This window comes from Coregonus lavaretus (genome assembly GCF_964263955.1).
Source record: "Coregonus lavaretus genome assembly, chromosome: 2".
NCBI classification, from domain to species: domain Eukaryota; kingdom Metazoa; phylum Chordata; class Actinopteri; order Salmoniformes; family Salmonidae; genus Coregonus; species Coregonus lavaretus.
In genome coordinates, this window is record NC_139989.1 from 9,970,569 (window position 1) to 9,995,029 (window position 24,461).

General features: G+C 41.1%; 1 protein-coding gene across 5 annotated transcripts; it reads left to right on the forward strand.

The window, feature by feature from the left end:
• Window positions 1–3,735: 3,735 nt before the first annotated feature.
• On the forward strand, window positions 3,736–24,190 carry LOC311102013 (myosin-7-like; the record flags this gene model as incomplete). Of its 5 annotated transcripts, none has more annotated exons than XM_084143232.1 (37): window positions 3,736–3,936; window positions 4,272–4,415; window positions 4,511–4,667; window positions 4,753–4,780; window positions 4,872–4,977; window positions 5,113–5,205; window positions 5,578–5,641; window positions 5,731–5,829; window positions 6,220–6,323; window positions 6,417–6,555; window positions 6,668–6,786; window positions 6,935–7,084; window positions 7,167–7,337; window positions 7,512–7,830; window positions 7,935–8,008; window positions 8,201–8,406; window positions 8,506–8,629; window positions 10,345–10,481; window positions 10,571–10,826; window positions 11,038–11,280; window positions 11,368–11,544; window positions 11,655–11,800; window positions 11,876–11,966; window positions 12,047–12,436; window positions 12,565–12,691; window positions 12,790–12,908; window positions 12,997–13,193; window positions 13,378–13,561; window positions 13,944–14,109; window positions 14,221–14,345; window positions 14,433–14,741; window positions 14,843–15,046; window positions 15,144–15,440; window positions 15,585–15,689; window positions 15,801–15,896; window positions 15,994–16,128; window positions 24,170–24,190. In XM_084143232.1, 37 exons carry the CDS (start codon window positions 3,736–3,738, stop codon window positions 24,188–24,190), a joined length of 5,823 nt encoding a protein of 1,940 aa, XP_083999358.1. The 5 variants fall into 5 exon arrangements, with proteins under 5 accessions (XP_083999358.1, XP_083999359.1, XP_083999361.1 ...); XM_084143233.1 differs by having other exon boundaries at window positions 7,512–7,821; XM_084143235.1 differs by having other exon boundaries at window positions 7,512–7,821; window positions 7,944–8,008.
• Between the last annotated feature and the right edge of the window lie 271 nt (window positions 24,191–24,461).

Genomic DNA, 24,461 nt, shown 5'->3' on the forward strand with positions numbered 1-24,461 from the left:
CTGGTCCGTGGGTTTTGGTGGGCGGCCCTCTCTTGGCAGATTTGTTGTGGTGCCATATTCTTTCCATTTTTTAATAATGGATTTAAATGGTGCTCCGTGGGATGTTCAAAGTTTCTGATATTTTTTTATAACCCAACCCTGATCTGTACTTCTCCACAACTTTGTCCCTGACCTGTTTGGAGAGCTCCTTGGTCTTCATGGTGCCGGTTGCTTGGTGGTGCCCCTTGCTTAGAGGTGTTGCAGACTCTGGGGCCTTTCAGAACAGGTGTAAATATACTGAGATTATGTGACAGATAATGTGACACTTAGATTGCACACAGGTGGACTTTATTTAACTAATTATGTGACTTCTGCAAAAGTATTCATCCCCCTTGGCGTTTTTGCAATTTGTTGCATTACAACCTGTAATTTAAATTGATTTTTATTTGGATTTCATGAAATGGACAAACACAAAATAGTCCAAATTGGTGAAGTGAAATGAAAAATTTAACTTGTTCCAAAAAATTCAGAAAAATAAATAACGGAAAAGTGGTGCGTGCATATGTATTGACCCCCTTTGCTATTAAGCCCCTAAAAAAGATCTGGTGCAACCAATTACAGTGGCTTGCAAAAGTATTCACCCCCCTTGGCATTTTTCCTATTTTGGGTTACCTGTTTTGCATGTTATTTTGGCATTAATACGTGTCACATATCAGTTTGCAAACAATGCAAAATTAAATAAAAAATCATTGATTTAATAAAGCCTCCATACAAACATGGTCTCTTTTTTGCTTTCTTGAGTAAGGCAGCTCCAAAATGCAGGTGTTTCAGCCTATCTCAGAGCGTAAGGGTTGGTAATATACTCTAGTTGCGCCGTGATTGGCTCAGTGTTCTGTCACTCATGGGGACACTACGTCACTGCCAAATCTAAAGGTAGAGCTCGAAAATTCAAGCCCCTTGGGTGCTGCCATAGAGTTACATTAGAAGTGCCCATCCAAGAAGGCTCAAGGTCACTGGCCACAGATAAAATGACGTCAAATCACGTTAGATCTACAGTAGCTTTGATTGGACTGATCATGTCAACATCATATTTTCAAAATCTTAGCTAGCAGTCATCCTCATGAATCAAGTTGACAATCTACTGGCAAATCCTTTTTAATCCTTGTCAAATGAAGAGTATTAATAAATAGAAATGATAGATAAAACGTATCAGTGCTCATAGGCCATTGGACATAAACATTACACAAGAAGTTGGAAATCGCAAATTCAACAATGAGTGGTTTGGAAGGAATCAGTGGCTAACTGCAAGCATTGCAAAGTAATCACTAGCCTGCTATTCAGTGGAGTGGGTGTATGTTCCCAATTCTGGGTTTAAGGGTCTCTTTTCCAAGCTTAAAATTATAAACATTCAACATTGGCCATGCTGTCAATCCAGCATGATTTCTGCCGCGCTCAAAACAACTGTTCTCGGAACTGGGAAATCTGAATTTAAGACAACTGGGAACTCGGGGAAAAAACTAGCTCCGACTGGGAAAATACTTTTTGAACGGTCATCCAACTCAGAATTGTAAGTCGGGAACACAGGCCTCTTTCTAGAGCTACAACCTGAAGATCACTGACATCATCATGATTCAACCTTGTTTTTTTCCGAGTTCCCAGTTGTCTTGAAAGCACCATAAATCCAGAGAATGTCAGACTTTGATGACAAAGTTTGATGACAAAATTTGCCCACGAAGGACCGCCGCGCCACCGTCCTGTTCAAGTAAGCACAGCACAACAAGCTGAGTCCAAAAATGTATTGTATGCTGCTGCATAAATGATGTACTATGCCAGGGAGATATGTGTACTGTAGCTAAGAAAGTAATACTAAGTGTATGTTGTGTAGTAAGCTGTTAGTAGCCCATGTGCCTCACCCTAATAATTTGGTATATTTTCCCCTCTTAATTTCGCCTACTGTTCTTACTCGGTGGTGCACATGTAGCCTAAAACCTGTTTTAGAGAAATGTAATCATCCAATATTGTAAGAGATTTCATTGTCTGCTTATATGCCCCCTTTATTTCTTCTACGGTTCTGACTTGGTGTACAGAGAAAACACTGTAAGAACGGTCCATGTTCTGAATTCTGTCGCTGTACATTTCAAAAGTGCTGAATAAATAGTTATATTGACTACGTCCGTCCTAACTCTCTCATTAATATCTTCATCAAAATTACGGCTTGCCTCTTATCCGCTTGTCGTCCCCTTATGCCATAGTTTGTACATCTCAATTGTCAGTAGAAACCACATTTGTTTAAGCAAGATCAGCTATGTTTTTTTAAAAGGCAGTAAATGAGGCTGAATGAACTGTTTCGCTGCCAGACAAGGCTCCGCTGATAGCCAGGTGTAGCAGTGGTAAGGTGTTGGGACTGCTGTTGGGACTCTGCTGTTGGGACAGCTTTATGTAGGCCCTAACAGTTTTTTTAAATCGCCACTGATTAATACACCCAGTCACTACAAAGATACAGGCATCCTTCCTAACTCAGTTCCCAGAGAGGAAGGAAACAGCTCAGGGATTTCACCATGAGGCCAATGGTAACTTTAAAACAGTTACAGAGTTTAATTGCTGTGATAGGAGAACTGAGGATAGAGCAACAACATTGTAGTCAATCCACAATACTAACCTAAATGACAGATTGAAAAGAAGGAAGCCTATACAGAATAAAAAATATTCCAAAACATGCATCCTGTTTGCAAAATAAGGGACTAAAGTAAAACTGCAAGAAATTTGGCAAATAAATTAACTTTATGTCCTGAATTTGCCCCAAACAAGCGTTATGTTTGGGGCAAATCCAACATAACACATCACTGAGTACCACTCTTCATATTTTAAAGCATGGAGGTAGCTGCATCATGTTATGGGTATGCTTGTCATCGGCAAGGACTAAGGAGTTTTAGAGGATAAAAATAAACTCAATAGAATTAAGTACAGGCAAAATCCTAGAGGAAAACCTGGTTCAGTATGCTTTCCAACAGACACTGGGAGAAAAATGCACCTTTCAGCAGGACAAAAACCTAAAACAAAAGGCCAAATCTACTGGATTTGCGTACCAAGAAGACAGTGAATGTTCCTGAGTGGCCGAGTTACAGTTTTGACTTAAATCTACTTGAAAATCTATGGCAAGACCAGAAAATGGTTGTGTAGCAATGATCAACAACAATTTTGACAGAGCTTGAAGAATTTAGACAATAATAATGGGCAAATGTTGCACAATCCAGGTGTGGAAAGCTCTTAAGAGACTGTGGTCCTCTGTAGCTCAGCTGGTAGAGCATGGCGCTTGTAACGCCAAGGTAGTGGGTTCGATCCCCGGGACCACCCATACACAAAAATGTATGCACGCACGACTGTAAGTCGCTTTGGATAAAAGCGTCTGCTAAATGGCATATTATTATTATTATTACTCAGAAAGACTCACAGCTGAAAATGCTACTCAAGGTGCTTCTACAAAGTATTGACTCAGGTGTGTGAACACTTATGTAAATGAAATACAGTATTTTCGGATTTCATTTTCAATACATTTGCAAACATTTATAAAAACATGTTTTCACTTTGTCATTATGGGGTATTGTGTGTAGATGGGTGAGAGAAAAAAAAACAATTTAATCCATTTTGAATTCCGGCTGTAAAACAACAACATGTGGAATAAGTCTAGGGATATGAATACTTTCAGAAGGCACTGTATGTATTCAATGCTCTGTTCATGCCTGCACAGATATAAGAATGGGGGACAGTTTGATGGCTGAGTTTGGCGCCGCAGCTTCCTTTCTGCGTAAATCAGACAAGGAGCGTATGGAATGCCAGACTAGACCCTTTGACATAAAGAGAGAGTGCTATGTGCCTGACCCTGAGGTTGAGTACATCAAGGCCACAATCACCAGCAGAGATGGGGCTAAAGTCACTGCTGAGACTGAGTTTGGAAAGGTAAATATTTTGTTGAAAAGCATTTCTGAAAATAAATGACCTGGAAAATCATAAGATAATACATGTTTATACTAGGATAACTCTATGATTGATGAAAAATGTGTTATAAACTTAATTGAGTTATGCGCTTTACTGATTACTATTAAAAAAAATATCCCAAGAGACGACAAAAATAAGAATCCTAACTTGAGAGCTCTAATGTTAATGTAAATCAGGCATTACATGTAAATGGGTGATTTGTGAAAATTCTATGTTGTGTGTCATCTCAAATTAGGATGAGAACACCTCTGCACCTTGAAAATGAAACAATACCATTTAATTTGCTCGTCTTTCAGACTATTACTGTGAAGGAGGACGACGTCCACCCCCAGAACCCGCCAAAGTTTGATAAAATTGAGGACATGGCGATGTTCACCTTCCTGCATGAGCCCGCTGTGCTGTTTAACCTCAAAGAGCGTTACGCAGCCTGGATGATCTACGTAAGTAATGACCTGTCTGCTAATATCTCCATTAAATCAAACCTTCATTCAATGAATGAAACTAAATCTGCGGCATTCCCTCTCGTCTTCCACAGACCTACTCAGGGCTGTTCTGTGTCACTGTCAACCCATACAAATGGCTGCCAGTGTACGATCAGTCTGTTGTCAATGCATACAGAGGCAAGAAGAGGAGTGAAGCTCCACCTCACATCTTCTCCATCTCTGACAATGCCTACCAGTACATGTTGTCTGGTAAAATATAACTTTTCCTTTTCATCTACAGAAATCAAATGATATTTGGATAATTACACATTTACTGATACTTCTCTTTCAACAGACAGGGAAAATCAGTCTGTCCTTATCACGTAAGTACATCAACCAAAGGTTATATTCATTTGAGAGGATTTCACATTAAGAGGAATTCTGATACGTCAACATTTGTATTTTCAATCCCAGTGGAGAATCCGGTGCTGGAAAGACTGTTAACACCAAGAGAGTCATCCAGTACTTCGCCAGCATTGCTGCTGTTAGTGGAAAGAAAAGTGCAGCAGAAGAAAAAAAGGTCAAATAGAATGCAAATGTTCATTATTATCGATCCTAAATTAAACATTCTTCATGGCTGGATGGGCATATGTTGACAAAATCAGTACAGATTTTTATTGCATCATTTTAACACTATATGGTTGTTGGCTTGCAGGGGACCCTGGAGGATCAAATCATCCAGGCCAATCCTGCCCTGGAGGCTTTTGGTAATGCCAAGACTATCAGGAATGACAACTCCTCCCGATTCGTAAGTTTGGTCTTGTTTGTTTGTCAAATATCATTCAAATCTTATGTTATCTTCTGGATTTGAATTGTATCCCCATTAGTTGATGTCATGACGTTAGCCAATTTTCCTCAGGTCCATCAGCTAATCTTCTCTTTTGGGACTGTCTGTGCACCAGACCTGGGTTTAAAAAGTATTTGTTTAATTTCAAATACTTTCAGTGTTTGATTGAGCCTACCAGATAGGTGGGATTTAAACTTTTAGGAATATTCCATCAGTTCCATTACACCATGCAAGCTCAATCAAGCGCACCTAAGGTATTCAAAAAGAAAACAAATACTACTTGAACCCAGATCTCGTGTGCTCATTAATTTATGCTATGACAATCATTTACAGGGTAAATTCATCCGCATTCATTTTGGAGTCAGTGGGAAGCTTTCGTCTGCTGACATTGAGACTTGTGAGTAGAATACTCAATTTGCTCGGGATTGAACAGATCTCTTTGACAGGAAACACATTAATACCAAAAGCACTTTCCATACTGATCAGATCTTCTGGAGAAGTCACGTGTAACTTTCCAGCTCAAGGCTGAGAGAGACTATCACATCTTCTACCAGATCCTGTCCCAAAAGAAACCAGAACTGCTGGGTGAGTATTGAATCATCAAACTGAGTAGGGTTGAGGTCAATTCTGGATTAAACTGAAGATTTCTGATGAAATCAAATTAAATTCTTATGATGTAACCAGCCGCGTAGCGTTATTTATGTTGTAATGTTTACTTTTTTCATGAGACAATTGAAATGATTTAAATTCCATGAAAGTACGCAACACTGAAATTGGATGCACACAAATCAATCTCCAGCTGCAGTTTTTCGAAACTTGATTAGGACTAATTTGCCTTCCTGTCTACTTATAATATAACACAATGCCAATTTTCTAATTTTCTAATTGACCCCAACCCTAATACTGAGTAGATTATGTTATGAGCTATACCACAGCATGAACACAAATTAAACTGTGCTGTTCAATTCTTTTCAGAGATGCTACTCATCACCAGCAATCCCTATGACTATGCCTTCATCTCCCAAGGAGAGATTGCTGTAACTTCCATTAATGATGCAGATGAGCTAATGGCTACTGATGTGAGTAAAATATGTACATACTGTACTTACGATAATATTCCACTTGTATCCAACTCTTTCTCCAATACAAAACAATGGCCTTTTTGGAACTAGGATGCTTTTGATGTGCTGGGCTTCTCCCAAGAGGAGAAGAATGGCATTTATAAGCTGACTGGTGCCATCATGCACTACGGCAACCTGAAGTTCAAGAATAAGCAGCGGGAGGAGCAAGCAGAGGCAGATGGCACTGAGGGTGAGTGCTGAGGATTTAAAACCTCTCACTTCATCATAAAGTAGTATCTGACAAATCTGAAAATCAAAAATCAGTCAGAGTGCCTTCCAATCACAAAACTTTTCCTTTCCAGATATTGACAAAGCTGCATATCTGATGGGCCTGAACTCTGCTGACCTAGTCAAGGGGCTGTGTCACCCAAGGGTCAAAGTAGGAAATGAGTGGGTCACCAAAGGTCAGAATGTCGACCAGGTGAGTCTCAAAATTGTTTTACATTTCAATGAGCTAATAATATTTTGCATAACACTTCTGTATAGGGTTGCTAATATTTACATACCTGTAATTCCCGCATTTATGTTGAGGCTATGTTTTGGTAATTTATTTTCTTAATATTTTGTAGGTGTACTACTCTATTGGTGCACTGTCAAAGAAAGTTTACGAGAACATGTTCCTCTGGATGGTGATAAGAATCAACCTTACATTGGACACTAAGAACGCTCGTCAGCACTACATTGGTGTGCTGGACATTGCTGGCTTTGAGATCTTTGATGTGAGTGTTTGATGTAAATTTGATAACATGTCATCTAGAACATTACAGCTGACAAATTAAAGCAACTGAACTTCCCTTCCAGTTCAACACCTTTGAGCAGCTGTGCATCAACTTCACTAATGAGAAGCTGCAGCAGTTCTTCAACCACCACATGTTTGTGCTGGAGCAGGAAGAGTATAAGAAAGAGGGCATCGTCTGGGAGTTCATTGACTTTGGCATGGACTTGGCTGCCTGCATTGACCTCATTGAAAGGGTTGGTGTCTTCAGTTGTGCAGTAGTTTATATGATGTGTACAGAGTATTCTTTGAGATTTCAAACATTACAAGGGCAATCTTTATAAATGTGCTTCAATGACAAATTATTCTGATATTTATTCACAATGCTTTTCCCTTAGTATTAATTTATTTTCATTCATTCCTTCCACTAGCCCATGGGTATCATGTCCATCCTTGAAGAGGAGTGCATGTTCCCCAAGGCCAGTGATAATACATTCAAAGCTAAGCTGTATGACACCCATCTGGGCAAAAATGCATGCTTCCAGAAGCCTAGGATTGTTAAGGGTAGACCAGAGGCCCATTTCTCCCTGGTTCACTATGCTGGCATTGTTGACTACAACATTGGTAATTGGCTGGTGAAGAACAAGGACCCGCTGAATGAGACTGTGGTCGGACTGTTCCAGAAGTCAAGTCTTAAGTTCCTGGCCAACCTCTTTGTGAACTATGCTGGTGCAGAAGGAGGTACTATGTGTTTCTATCTGCAAAGACTACAACATACTAAAATAAATAGCAATCCACAGTATATGATAGTAGTAATAATAGTATATTTGAATTGTTATTTCATTATCATACAGCTGCTGAAGAAAAAGCGGCTGGAGGAAAAAAGAAGAAAGGCTCTTCCTTCCAGACTGTGTCTGCATTGCACAGGGTAAATCTGAGCTTAAATCAATATATTTCGGATGTTTTCACATGGAAGATTATTAACAAATGTATTATATTTGCACTAAATTTTAGATAACATGTGGTGGATTGGCATGTTAGCATTAAATGCCGTTATGACTCGTGAGGTGATTGGAAACTCATTCACTGATGGAAAATTCTACATTTGTCATACTCACAGGAGAACTTGGGTAAACTCATGACCAACTTGAGGTCTACTCACCCTCACTTTGTGCGTTGCATCATCCCCAACGAGACCAAGACTCCTGGGGCCATGGAGAATCCTCTGGTCATGCACCAGCTACGCTGCAACGGTGTTCTGGAAGGCATCAGGATCTGCAGAAAGGGCTTCCCCAACAGGATCCTGTATGCTGACTTCAAACAAAGGTAAAAATAATTATGTGTTTCCTTTCCAAAATAAATTAAACTGTTTAACTATTCAGGCGTTCCCTTTTTTAAGATAATTGCTTTCTGATTTAAATTCAGATACCGCATCCTCAATCCAAATGCTATCCCTGAGGGTCAGTTCATGGACAACATGAAGGCAGCTGAAAAACTCCTGGGCTCTCTGGACATTGACCACACCCAGTACAGATTAGGACACACTAAGGTAAGTTATTTAAATAGATGAAAAGCAATAAGACCTGTTGGACCAGGATGGAAAAATTGCAGCAATATTACCTATACACCTCTATCAGGTTAACCTGAGCAATGCCTCTGATATACCACTGATAATGCTTACCTCATGTCATCTGTCTCTAGGGAAAATGGGTCAAGTCAAGATAAAAACTGAGTTGACAAAACATTAAGAATAAATGGGTCAAGTTTTAACACCTGCTCCAGGTGAAAGCTATGATCCCTTATTGATGTCACTTGTTAAATCCACTTCAATCAGTGCAGATGAAGGGGAGGAGACAGGTTAAAGGAGGTTAAGCTTTAAGACAATTGAGACATGGATTGTGTATGTGTGCCATTCAGAGGGTTAATGGGAAAAACAAAAATGGAAGTGCCTTTGAACTGGATGTGGTAGTAGGTGCCAGGCGCACTGGTTTGTTTCAAGAACTGCAACGTTGCTGGGTATTTCATGGTTAACAGAATGTTCCACCACCCAAAGGAAATCCAGCCAACTTGATACAACTGCGTTGGAGTCAACATAGGCCAGCATCCTTGTGGAACGCTTTTGGCACTTTGTAGAGTCCATGCCCCAACGAATTGAGGCTATTCTGAGGGCAGAAGGGGAGGTGCAAGTCAATATTAGGAAGGTGTTCCTAATGTTTGGTATACTCAGTGTATACTTGGTATAGTGCCACCATGTGGTAGATCCAGATCTAAAGTAGCTACTTATAAGCAATTCAAAGCATTGTGGCCATACTGTTTGAGATAGACTTTCTGTCCATGTTTTTAAAGACCTTGCCAAATTGTGTAGCTCTTGGTCAACATGCTGGGACTGAAGTTCTAAAATCAACAAAGTGGCTGTAGACCCGACTTTTCTGGACCCTTCTTCCCGAGGATAAAATGTCCCGAAGGTCTCTGCTCTACTCGTAGAGAACAGGCTACTCTGGCAAATTGTGCTTGTTTAATAAAGTTAAATCAAAGCTGAATCAATGTCTGTAAGATCACAATGACAGTATTGAACATAACAGAACTGACTATAATAGCATAGTATAACGTTACTGTAAGAAAAAAAACATTTCTTATGAGATTTTAGGAGGATTGTGCAAATGGTCGCATTGGCCAGAACTCATCAGCGCGCACCACTAAGCAAAATATGTACTTTAATTGAAACAAAACACAGGTATGCTACAGGTTGTTAACATCATCTGCTATAAAATAGCTCACTCTACAGAAGATCAAAATGCATATTCCCATTTAACTGATTAAGATCAAATGGTTGGCATGCAGATCTTGCAAAGATGTTTCACCGGTAATACTTGAAGAATTATCATTCACAACTGACAGTGAGAAATGTGAAGGGAGGGGGACAACAAAACTGTGTGCGTGAAGTAGGCCTGAAGGTAAAGAGAAACAGAACATGATACCGATCTTTCCAGCGGGATCCAGGGGGGCGATACGGGGGCAGAACGGGACGGTTACCTACGGATCCACAGCCTTGGCCCAATATCATTCGCTCATTAGAGGGCCAACTTGTGGTCAATTTGTGTCATTTTCGTAAATAGGCATGAAATCAGAAATCTAAACATGACTAAGTTTTGTACATCTAGGGGATACCACATTCAAGTTATATATGGTCAACTGGCATAAAAATACAATCCTGCCAAATACAAGACAATCCAAGCACCACATTATGAACTTGTGTATCTTTAGGTGTTCTTCAAGGCTGGTCTCCTGGGTACCCTTGAGGAGATGAGAGACGATCGTCTCGCTCTAATCATAACTGGCCTCCAGGCCCGATCACGTGGTCTACTTGCCAGAATTGAGTTCCAGAAAATTGTTGACCGCAGGTTGGAATAAGAATAGATACAACTTCTGCAGACAATATGGTGGAGGAAGAAAAGGTTGTATAATAAGCTAATTCTATTCAATTTCACAGGGATGCCTTGCTTGTGATCCAATGGAACATTCGTGCCTTCATGGGCGTCAAGAATTGGCCTTGGATGAAGATGTACTTCAAGATCAAACCTCTGCTGAAGACAGCAGAGACTGAGAAGGAGATGGCCAACATGAAGGAAGAATTCTTGAAGCTTAAAGAGGCGTATGCTAAATCTGAAGCCCGTAAAAAGGAGCTGGAAGAAAAGATGGTGTCCCTTCTCCAAGAGAAGAATGACCTGCAGCTCGCTGTCCAAACTGTGAGTAACTTTAACTGCACTACAGTTGTTGCATTCACATCCTTTGTCAAAATGGCCTTTCCTAGAGAAATTGAAAAACAGAGAGAGGAGAAACATTATTTGCTAAATAGATACATACAATCAGTGGAGCATTTGTCGATCATTTGTACTGTCCAAATATTTTGCCACCAAACAAACTTCATATACTTACAATATATTGACTCATTGACAGCAAGAAGACACTATTGGTGATGCTGAAGAGAGATGTGAGGGTCTGATCAAAAGCAAAATCCAGCTTGAGGCCAAAGCCAAAGAGCTGACAGAAAGACTGGAGGATGAGGAGGAGATGAATTCTGAGCTAACTGCTAAGAAGAGGAAGCTGGAGGATGAGTGCTCAGAACTCAAGAAGGACATTGATGATCTGGAGCTCACTCTGGCTAAAGTGGAGAAGGAAAAGCATGCTACAGAGAACAAGGTAAAATACATTCTCCATTCTTGTGATGTAAAAATTCTAATTAAGTGGTTTGGATAAAAGTGTAATGACGCTGTTCTGTTTCTGTAGGTTAAAAACCTTACTGAGGAGATGGCAGCTCTGGACGAAATCATTGCCAAGCTGACCAAGGAGAAGAAGGCTCTGCAGGAGGCTCATCAGCAAACGCTGGATGACTTGCAAAGTGAGGAGGACAAAGTCAACACGCTGACCAAAGCCAAAGCCAAACTGGAACAGCAAGTTGATGATGTGAGTATGAAATAGGAATTCATAAAAATTACAACAAAATTAGTAATATCCTAAAAATAGGCTACAGTAAATTGCTTACTCCGAATATTGTTTAATCTATCCTTTATCAGCTTGAAGGGTCTCTGGAGCAAGAGAAGAAAGTGAGAATGGACCTTGAGAGAGCCAAGAGAAAGCTGGAGGGAGACTTGAAGTTGACCCAGGAGAGCCTAATGGACCTGGAGAATGACAAGCAGCAGCTGGAGGAGAGAATGAAGAAGTGAGATCACAACCCACAAAATCGCATGAAAAGTTATTTTACAGACAGCGCTAAAATGTTTGCTTTACTTATCAGGAAGGACTTTGAGATGAGCCAACTCAACAGCAAGATTGAGGATGAGCAGGCCTTGGGTGCCCAGCTTCAGAAGAAACTGAAGGAACTGCAGGTAATTCAAGAAAATTGTTGAAAAGCTTTACTTGTTAAAGTAAAATTTTTAGTAGATAAATTGAATTCCTACCATTTCAGGCCCGCATTGAGGAATTAGAGGAAGAGCTGGAGGCTGAGAGAGCTGCCCGTGCCAAGGTGGAGAAACAGAGGGCAGACTTGGCCAGAGAACTAGAAGAGATCAGTGAGAGGTTGGAGGAGGCTGGTGGTGCTACTGCTGCCCAGATTGAGATGAACAAGAAGAGGGAGGCTGAGTTCCAGAAGGTGCGCAGAGACCTTGAAGAAGCTACTCTGCAGCATGAGGCTACAGCTGCAACTCTGAGGAAGAAAAATGCTGACAGTGTAGCTGACCTGGGAGAGCAGATTGACAACCTTCAGAGAGTGAAGCAGAAGCTGGAGAAAGAGAAGAGTGAGCTCAGGCTGGAGCTGGATGATGTGGTCTCCAACATGGAGCAGATTGTCAAGGCTAAGGTCAGTGGATTCATAATGACAAAATACAGATCAGAGAGATATAGCAAATGGAACTGTACATGCTCTTAGGTTAGTAGACAGAATATATGACGGTTGTGCTGTGTTATCTAAAAAACAAATGTTTTCAGACAAACTTGGAGAAAATGTGCCGCACTCTAGAGGACCAGATGAGTGAATACAGGACGAAAGCTGAGGAAGGACAGCGTTCCATCAATGATTTCACCATGCAGAAAGCAAAGCTTCAAACTGAGAATGGTATATTAACTAAAAACCTGGACATTGATATGAACAGACAAAATTAATAACCACAATTAGTAATACAATTTAAAATAATTACAATTGCATGAAAACAGGTGAACTTGCCAGACAATTGGAGGAGAAGGATTCTCTGGTCTCCCAACTGACCAGAGGTAAGCAGTCCAACGTTCAGCAGATTGAAGACCTCAAGAGACAATTGGAGGAGGAAGTCAAGGTATTTAGACAAATAATGCAGTGGCCCTTATCTAACTACATTCATCCTCAGGCATAATTACAGATCCTTTTTTACATTTCCTTACCAGGCAAAGAACGCACTTGCCCATGCAGTGCAGTCTGCTCGCCATGACTCAGATCTGCTGAGGGAGCAGTATGAGGAGGAGCAGGAGGCCAAGGCTGAGCTGCAGCGTGGCATGTCCAAGGCTAATGCTGAGGTGGCTCAGTGGAGAACCAAGTATGAAACTGATGCCATCCAGAAGACTGAAGAGCTTGAGGACGCAAAGTAAGGAAGTTTTCTTACTTTCTCTTACTTTTCAGGCTATTGAACCTTGGCTGATAGGGCGATACACAAATGTACATGATGAATAAATAATACATTGATTACCTGTTAAACAACCATTATACTTTATTTCAGACAGAAAAAAGGTAGCTGTTCTGAAATGTGTTTCTCATCTATGCCAATCTAGGAAGAAGCTGGCTCAGCGTCTGCAGGATGCAGAGGAAGCTGTGGAAGCTGTTAATGCTAAATGTTCATCCCTGGAAAAGACTAAACACAGACTCCAGAATGAGATTGAAGATCTCATGGTGGATGTGGAGAGATCCAATGCAGCTGCTGCCTCTCTGGACAAGAAGCAAAGGAACTTTGACAAGGTAAGAAAATAAGTCCTATTAGCCTTAATTATAGTACATGATATGGGTGGCAGGTAGACTAGTGGTTAGAGAAGTGGGCCAACACCCTCAGACGGGAAAACCTGGTGAGGAGTTAGCCGGCAACCAGAGTGTTGCTGGCATCGTCCTACATCCTACATAGCCTTCGTTGTGCCCTTGAGCAAGGTACTTAACCACCAATAATTGCTCCAGGGGCCCTGCACTGCGGCTGACCCATTGCTTCCAGCCCCTGTGTGTCTCGGGGGGTTGGGTTGTGAGCATAAAGACAGATTTCTGTTCTTTGTAAGTTATTGGACAATAAAGTACATCTTATCTTAATCATACACTGTATTCCAACTACCTAAAATACCTGTATGATTTTCAGGTTCTGGCTGAGTGGAAGCAGAAGTTTGAGGAGTCTCAGACTGAGTTGGAGAGCTCCCAGAAAGAGGCCAGATCTCTCAGCACTGAGCTCTTCAAACTCAAGAACTCTTATGAGGAGTCTCTGGATCATCTGGAGACCCTGAAGAGGGAGAACAAGAACCTCCAAGGTCAGAGCATAAGAATCATTGGTTTATATAGCTTAGTCAATTAAAGATCGATATGATATAGAGATCAGTTTTCACAGAAAATGTTTGATGTTCAATTATATTTTTCCACAGAGGAAATTTCTGACCTGACTGAGCAGCTTGGTGAGGGGGGAAAGAGCATCCATGAACTGGAAAAGATCCGTAAACAGCTGGAGCAGGAGAAGGCTGAGATACAGTCTGCTCTAGAGGAAGCTGAGGTGAGACTGGAAAATATTTACTCATAGTGAAAGTACCAGAATTTAATTTTAAGATTTTACAAACTATGGGTGGCTGTGTTCTCATAGGGCTCCCTGGAGCATGAGGAGGGCAAGATCATGAGAGCTCAGCTGGAGTTTAATCAGGTGAAAGCTGACATTGAACGGAAGATGGTGGAGAAGGATGAGGAAATGGAGATGAATAAGAGGAACCAGCAGAGAGTTGTGGATACCCTGCAAAGCTCCCTGGAGTCAGAGACTCGCAGCAGGAATGAAGCTCTCAGGCTGAAGAAGAAGATGGAGGGAGATCTCAATGAGATGGAGATCCAGCTCAGCCAGGCCAACAGGCAGGCATCCGAGGCCCAGAAGCAACTTAAGGGTCTCCATTCCCATCTGAAGGTAATATTTCCACACCATTGAATTAAAAACATTGCATTTGCCTTCAAAAAAAAGCCACACTGTGTAACAATAAAATAAATATAGTAAAATTCTCTCTACAGGATTCTCAACTGCAGCTGGATGATGCTCTTCGTGTCAGTGATGACTTGAAGGAGAACATTGCCATTGTGGAGAGACGCAACAACCTGATGCAGGCTGAACTGGATGAGCTGAGAGCCCTGGTGGAGCAGACTGAGAGAGGCCGCAAACTGGCTGAGCAGGAACTGCTGGATGTTAGTGAGAGAGTTCAGCTGCTGCACTCACAGGTAAGACAGTAATAGATAACAATTAGGGATCTCCTTAAATATCTGCTACTTGAGGTATGTAGAGGTAATATACAAATAACGTTTCATATATATGTAGAACACCAGCTTACTGAGCCAGAAGAAGAAGCTAGAGGGCGACACATCCCAACTTCAGAATGAAGTGGAGGAGGCTGTGCAGGAGTGCAGAAATGCTGAGGAAAAGGCCAAGAAGGCCATTACTGATGCTGCCATGATGGCAGAGGAGCTGAAGAAGGAGCAGGACACCAGTGCTCACCTGGAGCGCATGAAAAAGAACATGGAGCAGACTATCAAGGACCTGCAGCACCGCCTGGATGAAGCTGAACAAATCGCCATGAAGGGTGGCAAGAAGCAGATCCAGAAGCTGGAGGCCAGAGTAAGTGTCTAAGCTACATTCCTTTCTATTAATTCAATGTCACATTTCATATTTCTAGACATATTTCTATCTTCAATATTGAAAGTAGTGGTAACTAACAAAATAATTGGAAATGGTGTGTTAACGTTGATCATATCTTTCTAGGTGAGAGAGCTAGAGAGTGAAGTGGAAATGGAGCAAAGGAGGAGCAGTGATTCTGTGAAAGGAGTCCGTAAATATGAGAGACGCATCAAGGAGCTCACATACCAGGTACATCATAAACTTTAAGTTGAAAGTGCACTATTAACATGTTCAGAATCAAATGTAACATTTATATTGTATTCAGTATGACTCTATTTATTCCATTATTTTTGGGTGCAGACTGAGGAAGACCGTAAGAATTTGAGCCGTCTGCAGGACCTGGTGGACAAACTGCAGCTGAAGGTCAAATCCTACAAGAGAACTTCAGAGGAGGCCGTAAGTAGAAAACCTTCCATCATCCAACTGATGCATTTGTAATTCTCAAATTGTTGTGTTTGCTAGAAACTTAAATCATATTTAACATTTTTCACAGGAGGAACAAGCCAATGCCAATTTGGGCAAGTTCCGTAAGATTCAGCATGAACTGGATGAGGCAGAAGAGAGGGCTGATATTGCTGAGTCTCAGGTCAACAAGATGAGAGCCAAGAGTCGTGATGCCGGCTCCAAGGTCAGTGAATTTGCTGTCAATGTACAGTGTTGTAATGGTTGTAATTTTGCAGCTTCCCATGGCAAAAGCCTCAACCTTAAATAGTTTTAAAGTCTGGTATCTGGGACTCTGTTTAATGGTCATTTCAATTCTCGATATTCACCCATGTATTCCTGAAGAAAATAAGTAATAAATGCATAATTTGTTACCAAGTAACTATACATACCTGTTGAAGTTCCCCATTGTAAAATTTCAACCAGAGTACACAGTATAAAATGTTTTACAGTACACAGTAACATTTTAATCTTCTCATAATCCATCCATCCTCTCTGTCACAGAAGGGAAAGGATGAGGAGTGAGGCCAAGAGTTGTGATGCCGGTTCCCAGGTCAGTTCTTTCAATTAACATAATTACATTGGTTATAATTTGCAAACTCCCTTATGTCATGTATGATGACAGACCCAACCTCAATTGCTTTGTAAGTATAAAGGGTCGATTGCAACTAACAAGCTGAACTTCTCAGGTACCACTGTGTTAGCGCTGGTTTCCTCAAAACAATACTACCGGGAGATTACACGGAGCTCTGCCCTAAAATATCCGTGGCCGCAACGAAAGGAACACCGGAATAAACTAGCAGACCAGATAAAATTACGTTTTTACCGCGCCAAGCCAGCTTGATACTAGACTGCGGAAATGGCCATTGTCTGCGTTCACTACTCCCACCCGAATTAAGTAACATCAAGAACAACGAAATCTATATAGGAAAACGTTTAACTGAGTAATGTCATATAACAACTGAAAAAATATGATTAGACTAGAATCTCCTGGTAGTAGAATGATGTAGTTATCATGTTTAATTGCAGACTATTACTTACCCAAATTATGCCTACATCGAGGCTACTCGTCTGCGAAAATAACGTTACTGAAGACCAACTTTTAATTAATTAAAACATTGTAAACAAAAGTGATATGGATTGCAGCAAAATGTGTGATAGACAATCTACATATCAATATAAAATGAAGCACTTTGCATTTTTAATTGATTAAAGCTAAAGTTCTCCATAAAAACCCTAACTCTTAATAATAATGCTCATGTAGGCTTCATTAAATAATCCACAACAGTATTTTTGTCTATCATTACATTTTGGCTGTCATTTTTTTCGAAGATGTCCTTTTCTGGCCAGAATGCAAGGATGACATAATTTCAAGGCTTAAAGAAAACAACAATGGTTTACTGCAAGCAACACAAGCTACAGATGCGGCTTTTGTGAGCGCTTTTCTGGATCAGAAATAAAACAAATTATACTGACATGATGTGAGACGACACTTGTATATCTGGGGATTAAACATTTATGTCAATAATGATCACTCATATGCAGATAATGAGATATGTGACTAGTTAGCTAGCTATAGCCAGTCAGTAAATTCCCAATCAATGTGAAGAGGCTGTCATTTAAACAGTTTATACTAGCTAACTAACTAGCTAGCTACATTATTGAGTTAATAAGAAATTGTTGGATTACATTTACATTACATTTTAGTCATTTAGCAGACGCTCTTATCCAGAGCGACTTACAGGAGCAATTAGGGTTAGGTGCCTTGCTCAAGGGCACATTTACGTCATTTAGCAGACGCTCTTATCCAGAGCGACTCACCAATTGGTGCGTTCACCCTATAGCCAGTGGGATAACCACTTTACAATTTTTTGGGGGGGGGGGGGGGGTAGAAGGATTACTTTATCCTATCCCAGGTATTCCTTAAAGAGGTGGGGTTTCAAATGCCTCCGGAAGGTGGTGAGTGACTCCGCTGTCCTGGCGTCGTGAGGGAGCTTGTTCCACCATTGGGGTGCCAGAGCAGCGAACAGTTTTGACTGGGCTGAGCGGGAACTATGCTTCCGCAGAGGAAGGGGAGCCAGCAGGCCAGAGGTGGATGAACGCAATGCCCTCGTTTGGGTGTAGGGACTGATCAGAGCCCGAAGGTACAGAGGTGCCGTTCCCCTCACTGCTCCATAGGCAAGCACCATGGTCTTGTAGCGGATGCGAGCTTCCACTGGAAGCCAGTGGAGTGTGCGGAGGAGGGGGGTGACGTGAGAGAACTTGGGAAGGTTGAACACCAGACGGGCTGCGGCATTCTGGATGAGTTGTAGGGGTTTAATGGCACAGGCAGGGAGGCCAGCCAACAGCGAGTTGCAGTAGTCCAGACGGGAGATGACAAGTGCCTGGATTAGGACCTGTGCCGCTTCCTGTGTAAGGCAGGGTCGTACTCTCCGAATGTTGTAGAGCATGAACCTGCAGGAGCGGGTCACCGCCTTGATGTTGGCGGAGAACGACAGGGTGTTGTCCAGGGTCACGCCTAGGCTCTTCGCACTCTGGGAGGAGGACACAGCGGAGTTGTCAACCGTGATGGCGAGATCATGGAACGGGCAGTCCTTCCCCGGGAGGAAGAGCAGCTCCGTCTTGCCAGGGTTCAGCTTGAGGTGGTGATCCGTCATCCATACTGATATGTCTGCCAGACATGCAGAGATGCGATTCGCCACCTGGTTATCAGAAGGGGGAAAGGAGAAGATTAGTTGTGTATCGTCAGCGTAGCAATGATAGGAGAGGCCATGTGAGGATATGACAGAGCCAAGTGACTTGGTGTATAGGGAGAAAAGGAGAGGGCCTAGAACTGAGCCCTGGGGGACACCAGTGGTGAGAGCACGTGGTGCGGAGACAGCTTCTCGCCACGCCACTTGGTAGGAGCGACCGGTCAGGTAGGACGCAATCCAGGAGTGAGCCGCGCCGGAGATGCCCAGCTCGGAGAGGGTGGAGAGGAGGATCTGATGGTTCACAGTATCAAAGGCAGCAGACAGGTCTAGAAGGACAAGAGCAGAGGATGACATAAGTCATGTATAATGAATGTTAGCAAGTTAATACACTTAGCAGAAATATTGTTTCCCAATAAGTAATCTAGCTAACTAGCTAGAAACTTAGCTAGCTAGACAGCCATTGATTCTGCAGACAGCTAACTATCTAGTTAACTAACCAAATCGAGGCTAACTAGCTAGCTACCACATTAAAATTAATTTAAGTTATGATATTTCTGGTTAAATGTTACCATATAGCTAGGCCTGTTCTGCTAAATATACTGTGAACACAAGGTTAGCTAGCTAGCTAACGATAGCTAGCCCAAGTGTTGCTAGATAGTAGCTAGCTAGCCAAGTAACGTTATACCATGATCTCTCCTGGTGAAATTTCTTTGATTATTTTTCTCAATCACAAATACTCTCACCATTTTAGCGCTGTCCATTCATAAACATCACTGTAAACTGTAGTGTCGTTTCAAGTGGTTTATTATAATTAGCTAGATGGAGAACAGCATCTTCTCATTCTACAGCATAAATCCGACTAGACTATCCGGCGGGAAGGTCTCACTGTGCAGCACAAGTGAAAAGTGAAAACTACTTCAAAATCCCAGCTCTGGAATATTTCCTCACTGGAATAGCTGGATCAAATGTAAAACGTAAAATAGAGTTCTGATTGTTTTTAATTGTGTACAATATCGAGCATGTGAGCTCAGAGATTGTGTGAAATTGTGCACCTAAATTAGATGATTTTGACCTTTTCAGATTATGGAATTTTCACAATGCCTTGAAATGACATAATTTCCAAGCATTCCAAAGGAGCATGTTGACATGTGGTCATGCCTCTCTTAGTGTTAAATCAAGGATACAAAATGTACTCTGACTGAAATATTATTGCAGATAATTTTATAATGTTATTAGCTGTTATATAAAGGTAAAACCCATCCAAAAAACAGGGAAACCTTTGCATGTTACCTTTTAAGATAATAATAAGAAATTCCTTTCCCTACCACATTTCTTTCCAATTCAGAGATTGTTTCTTTAATATAGCACAATATGCCACAGTAGGCCAGCCGACTGGCCTAATTAATGTAGCCCTGTAAGAAAAGATAAAGGTTCACTATTCAGTGTTATCACGATCTACAAATAAATAAATAATCACGTCTATCCACACAAACATGTCCATATTTTATTTAGAAGAGTAAAATGATTAATTGATTACATAAATTGGAAACAAAAAAATTAAAAGGAGTACACCAACATGACTTTTCCATTCATACAATGTGTAGTGTATGCTACATTGCCATAGTACAGTGGCTTGCGAATGTATTCACCCCCGATGGCATTTTTCCTATTTTGTTGCCTTACAACCTGGAATTAAAATTGATTTTGGGGGGGTTTGTATCATTTGATTTACACAACATGCCTACCACTTTGAAAAAGCAAAATATTTTTTATTGTGAAACAAACAAGAAATTAGACAAAAAAACAGAAAACTTGAGCCTACATAACTATTCACCCCCCCCCCCCCCCCCCCCCCCCAAAGTCAATACTTTATAGAGCCACCTTTTGCAGCAATTACAGCTGCAAGTCTCTTGGGGTATGTCTCTATAAGCTTGGCACATCTAGCCACTGGGATTTTTGCCCATTCTTCAAGGCAAACTGCTCCAGCTCCTTCAAGTTGGATGGGTTCTGCTGGTGTACAGCAATCTTTAAGTCACACCACATATTCTCAATTGGATTGAGGTCTGTGCTTTGACTAGGCCTTTCCAAGACATTTAAAAGTTTCCCCTTAAACCACTAGAGTGTTGCTTTAGCAGTATGCTTAGGGTCATTGTCCTGCTGGAAGGTGAACCTCCGTCCCAGTCTCAAATCTCTGGAAGACTGAAATAGGTTTCCCTCAAGAATTTACCTGTATTTAGCGGCATCCATTATTCCTTAAATTCTGACCAGTTCCCAGTCCCTGCCGATGAAAAACATCCCCACAGCATGATGCTGCCACCACCATGCTTCACTGTGGGGATGGTGTTCTCGGGGTGATGAGAGGTGTTGGGTTTGCGCCAGACAAACAGTTGAAGTCGGAAGTTTACATACACCTTAGCCAAATACATTTAAACTCAGTTTTTCACAATTCCTGACATTTAATCCTAGTAAAAATTCCCTGTCTTAGGTCAGTTAGGAACACCACTTTATTTTAAGAATGTGAAATGTCAGAATAATAGTAGAGATAATTATTTATTTCAGCTTTTATTTTCTTTCATCACATTCCCAGTGGGTCAGAAGTTTACATACACTCAATTAGTATTTGGTAGCATTGCCTTTAAATTGTTTAACTTGGGTCAAACGTTTCGGGTAGCCTTCCACAAGCTTCCCACATAAAGTTGGGTGAATTTTGGCCCATTCCTCCTGACAGAAATGGTGTAACTGAGTCAGGTTTGTAGGCCTCCTTGCTCGCACATGCTTTTTCAGTTCTGCCCACACATTTTCTATAGGATTGAGGTCAAGGCTTTGTGATGGCTACTCCAATACCTTGACTTTGTTGTGGTTAAGCCATTTTGTCACAACTTTGGAAGTATGCTTGGGGTCATTGTCCATTTGGAAGACCCATTTGTGACCAAGCTTTAACTTCCTGACTGAAGTCTTGAGATGTTGCTTCAATATATCCATATAATTTTCCTTCCTCATGATGCCATCTATTTTGTGAAGTGCACCAGTCTCTCCTGCAGCAAAGCACCCCCACAGCATGATGCTGCCATCCCCATGCTTCACGGTTGGGAAGGTGTTCTTCGGCTTGCAAGCACCCACTTTTTCCTCCAAACATAACGATGGTCATTATGGCCAAACAGTTCTATTTTTGTTTCATCAGACCAGAGGACATTTCTCCAAAAAGTACGATCTTTGTCCCCATGTGCAGTTGCAAACCGTAGTCTGGCTTTTTTATGGCGGTTTTGGAGCAGTGGCTTCTTTCTAGCTGAGCGGCCTTTCAGGTTATGTCGATATAGGACTCGTTTTACTGTGGATATAGATACTTTTGTACCGGTTTCCTCCAGCATCTTCACAAGGTCCTTTGCTGTTGTTCTGGGATTGATTTGCAATTCTCGCACCAAAGTACGTTAATCTCTAGGAGACAGAACGCGTCTCCTTCCTGAGCGGTATGACGGCTGCGTGGGCCCATGGTGTTTATAGTTGCGTATTATTGTTTGTACAGATGAACGTGGTACCTTCAGGCGTTTGGACATTGCTCCCAAGGATGAACCAGACTTGTGGAGGTCTACAATTTTTTTTCTGAGGTCTTGGCTGATTTCTTTTGATTTCCCCATGATGTCAAGCAAAGAGGCACTGAGTTTGAAGGTAGGCCTTGAAATACATCCACAGGTACACCTCCAATTGACTCAAATGATGTAAATTAGCCTATCAGAAGCTTCTAAAGCCATGACATAATTTCCTGGAATTTTCCAAGCTGTTTAAAGGCACAGTCAACTTAGTGTATGTAAACTTCTGACCCACTGGAATTGTGATACAGTGAATTATAAGTGAAATAATCTGTCTGTAAACAATTGTTGGTAACATTACTTGTGTCTTGCACAAAGTAGATGTCCTAATCGACTTGCCAAAACTATAGTTTGTTAACAAGACATTTGTGGATTGGTTTAAAAATTAGTTTTAATGACTCCAACCGAAGTGTATGTAAACTTCCGACTTCAACTGTAGCGTTTTCCTTGATGGCCAAAAAGCTCTATTTTAGTCTGACCAGAGTACCTTCTTCCATATGTTTGGGGAGTCTCCCACATGGCTTTTGACGAACACCGAACGTGCTTGCTTATTTTTTTCTTTAAGCAATGGCTTTTTTTCTGGCCACTCTTCTGTAAAGCCCAGCTCTGTGGAGTGTACGACTTAAAGTGGTCCTACGGACAGATACTCCAATCTCCGCTGTGGAGCTTTGCAGCTCCTTCAGGGTTATCTTTGGTCTCTTTGTTGCCTCTCTGATTAATGCCCTCCTTGCCTTGTTCGTGAGTTTTGGTGGGCGGCCCTCTCTTGGCAGGTTTGTTGTGGTGCCATATTCTTTCCATCTTTTAATGATGGATTTGATGGTGCTCCGTGGGATGTTCAAAGTTTCTGATATTTTTTTATAACCCAACCCTGATCTGTACTTCTCCACAACTTTGTCCCTGACCTGTTTTGGAGAGCTCCTTGGTCTTCATGGTGCCGCTTGCTTGGTGGTGCCCCTTGCTTAGTGGTGTTGCAGACTCTGGGTCCTTTCAGAACAGGTGTATTTATACTGAGATCATGTGACAGATCATGTGACACTTAGATTGCACACAGGTGGACTTTATTTAATTAATTATGTGACTTCTGAAGGTAATTGGTTGCACCAGATTTTACTTAGGGGCTTCATAGCAAAGGGGGTGAATACATATGCACGCACCACTTTTCCGTTATTTATTTCTTAGAATGTTTTGAAACAAGTAATTTTTTTCATTTCACTTCACCAATTTGGACTCTTTTGTGTATGTCCATTACATGAAATCCAAATAAAAATCAATTTAAATTATAGGCTGTAATGCAACAAAATAGGAAAAACGCCAAGGGGGATGAATAATTTTTCAAGGCACTGTTTCAGTTAAGTCTTCTGAAAAAGCAGGGTTAATTTGTTCCGATGATAATACCCACCAGAGGGCGACCATATCATGGCATCAATCAGGGCTACAAGCTCACGCTGACATCCGCAAGGGAGCGACAATTCGGTGGCCAATGATGGTTGCAATTGAGATCAGCTGTGAGGATGATTTTATTGCGTATTGATGGTTTAACGATAGATTACCTTGTGTACGCCTACCAATGCTCGTTGCAATTGACCCATGATGTCCAATAACATACTGTCATTCATATAACTGTAAATTTAAACATTGTTCCCAGTCATGTTTTTGTTTTTTAATTGTGCAAAAGCATGATATATATGTTTCAGTGGTCACTTACAATGTGATGGATTTATTGCAATAAATACTGGACATCGTTGCTTCATGAAATATTTAGTGAAATCATGAATTTACTAGTAGACACAGTTGGTGTTATTCATGATGTTTATAGTGTATTCTATTCACTCAAACAATGAGCCCCAAAGTTTAATATGTAGTTGACGACACACAGAATATTGTAAGAATGTTTTTAGTGTTTACAGTGGTTTATTACATTTTAACCTTCATCCATCTTCTGTCACAGAAAGGACATGATGAAGAGTGAAGCTCTCGGATGGACCTTTCTGAAAATCTCCTGACTGTAGTGCTTTAGTTTATCTCTATTCTCCATGTAACATGAGCAGAATAAAGAATAAAGTACATTCAAATAGCCCCTCTGTGTATTGCTTGATTCTATTACAAACAGGAATTCTAGACTAGATTTTGGAAGAATGGAATTCACTATTATTTAACAAAATTAAGTTAACACTAGTTTTCATACAATGATATGAAACGTACCTCACAAAGAATTATGAAAATAGACACATTTCCCTCGC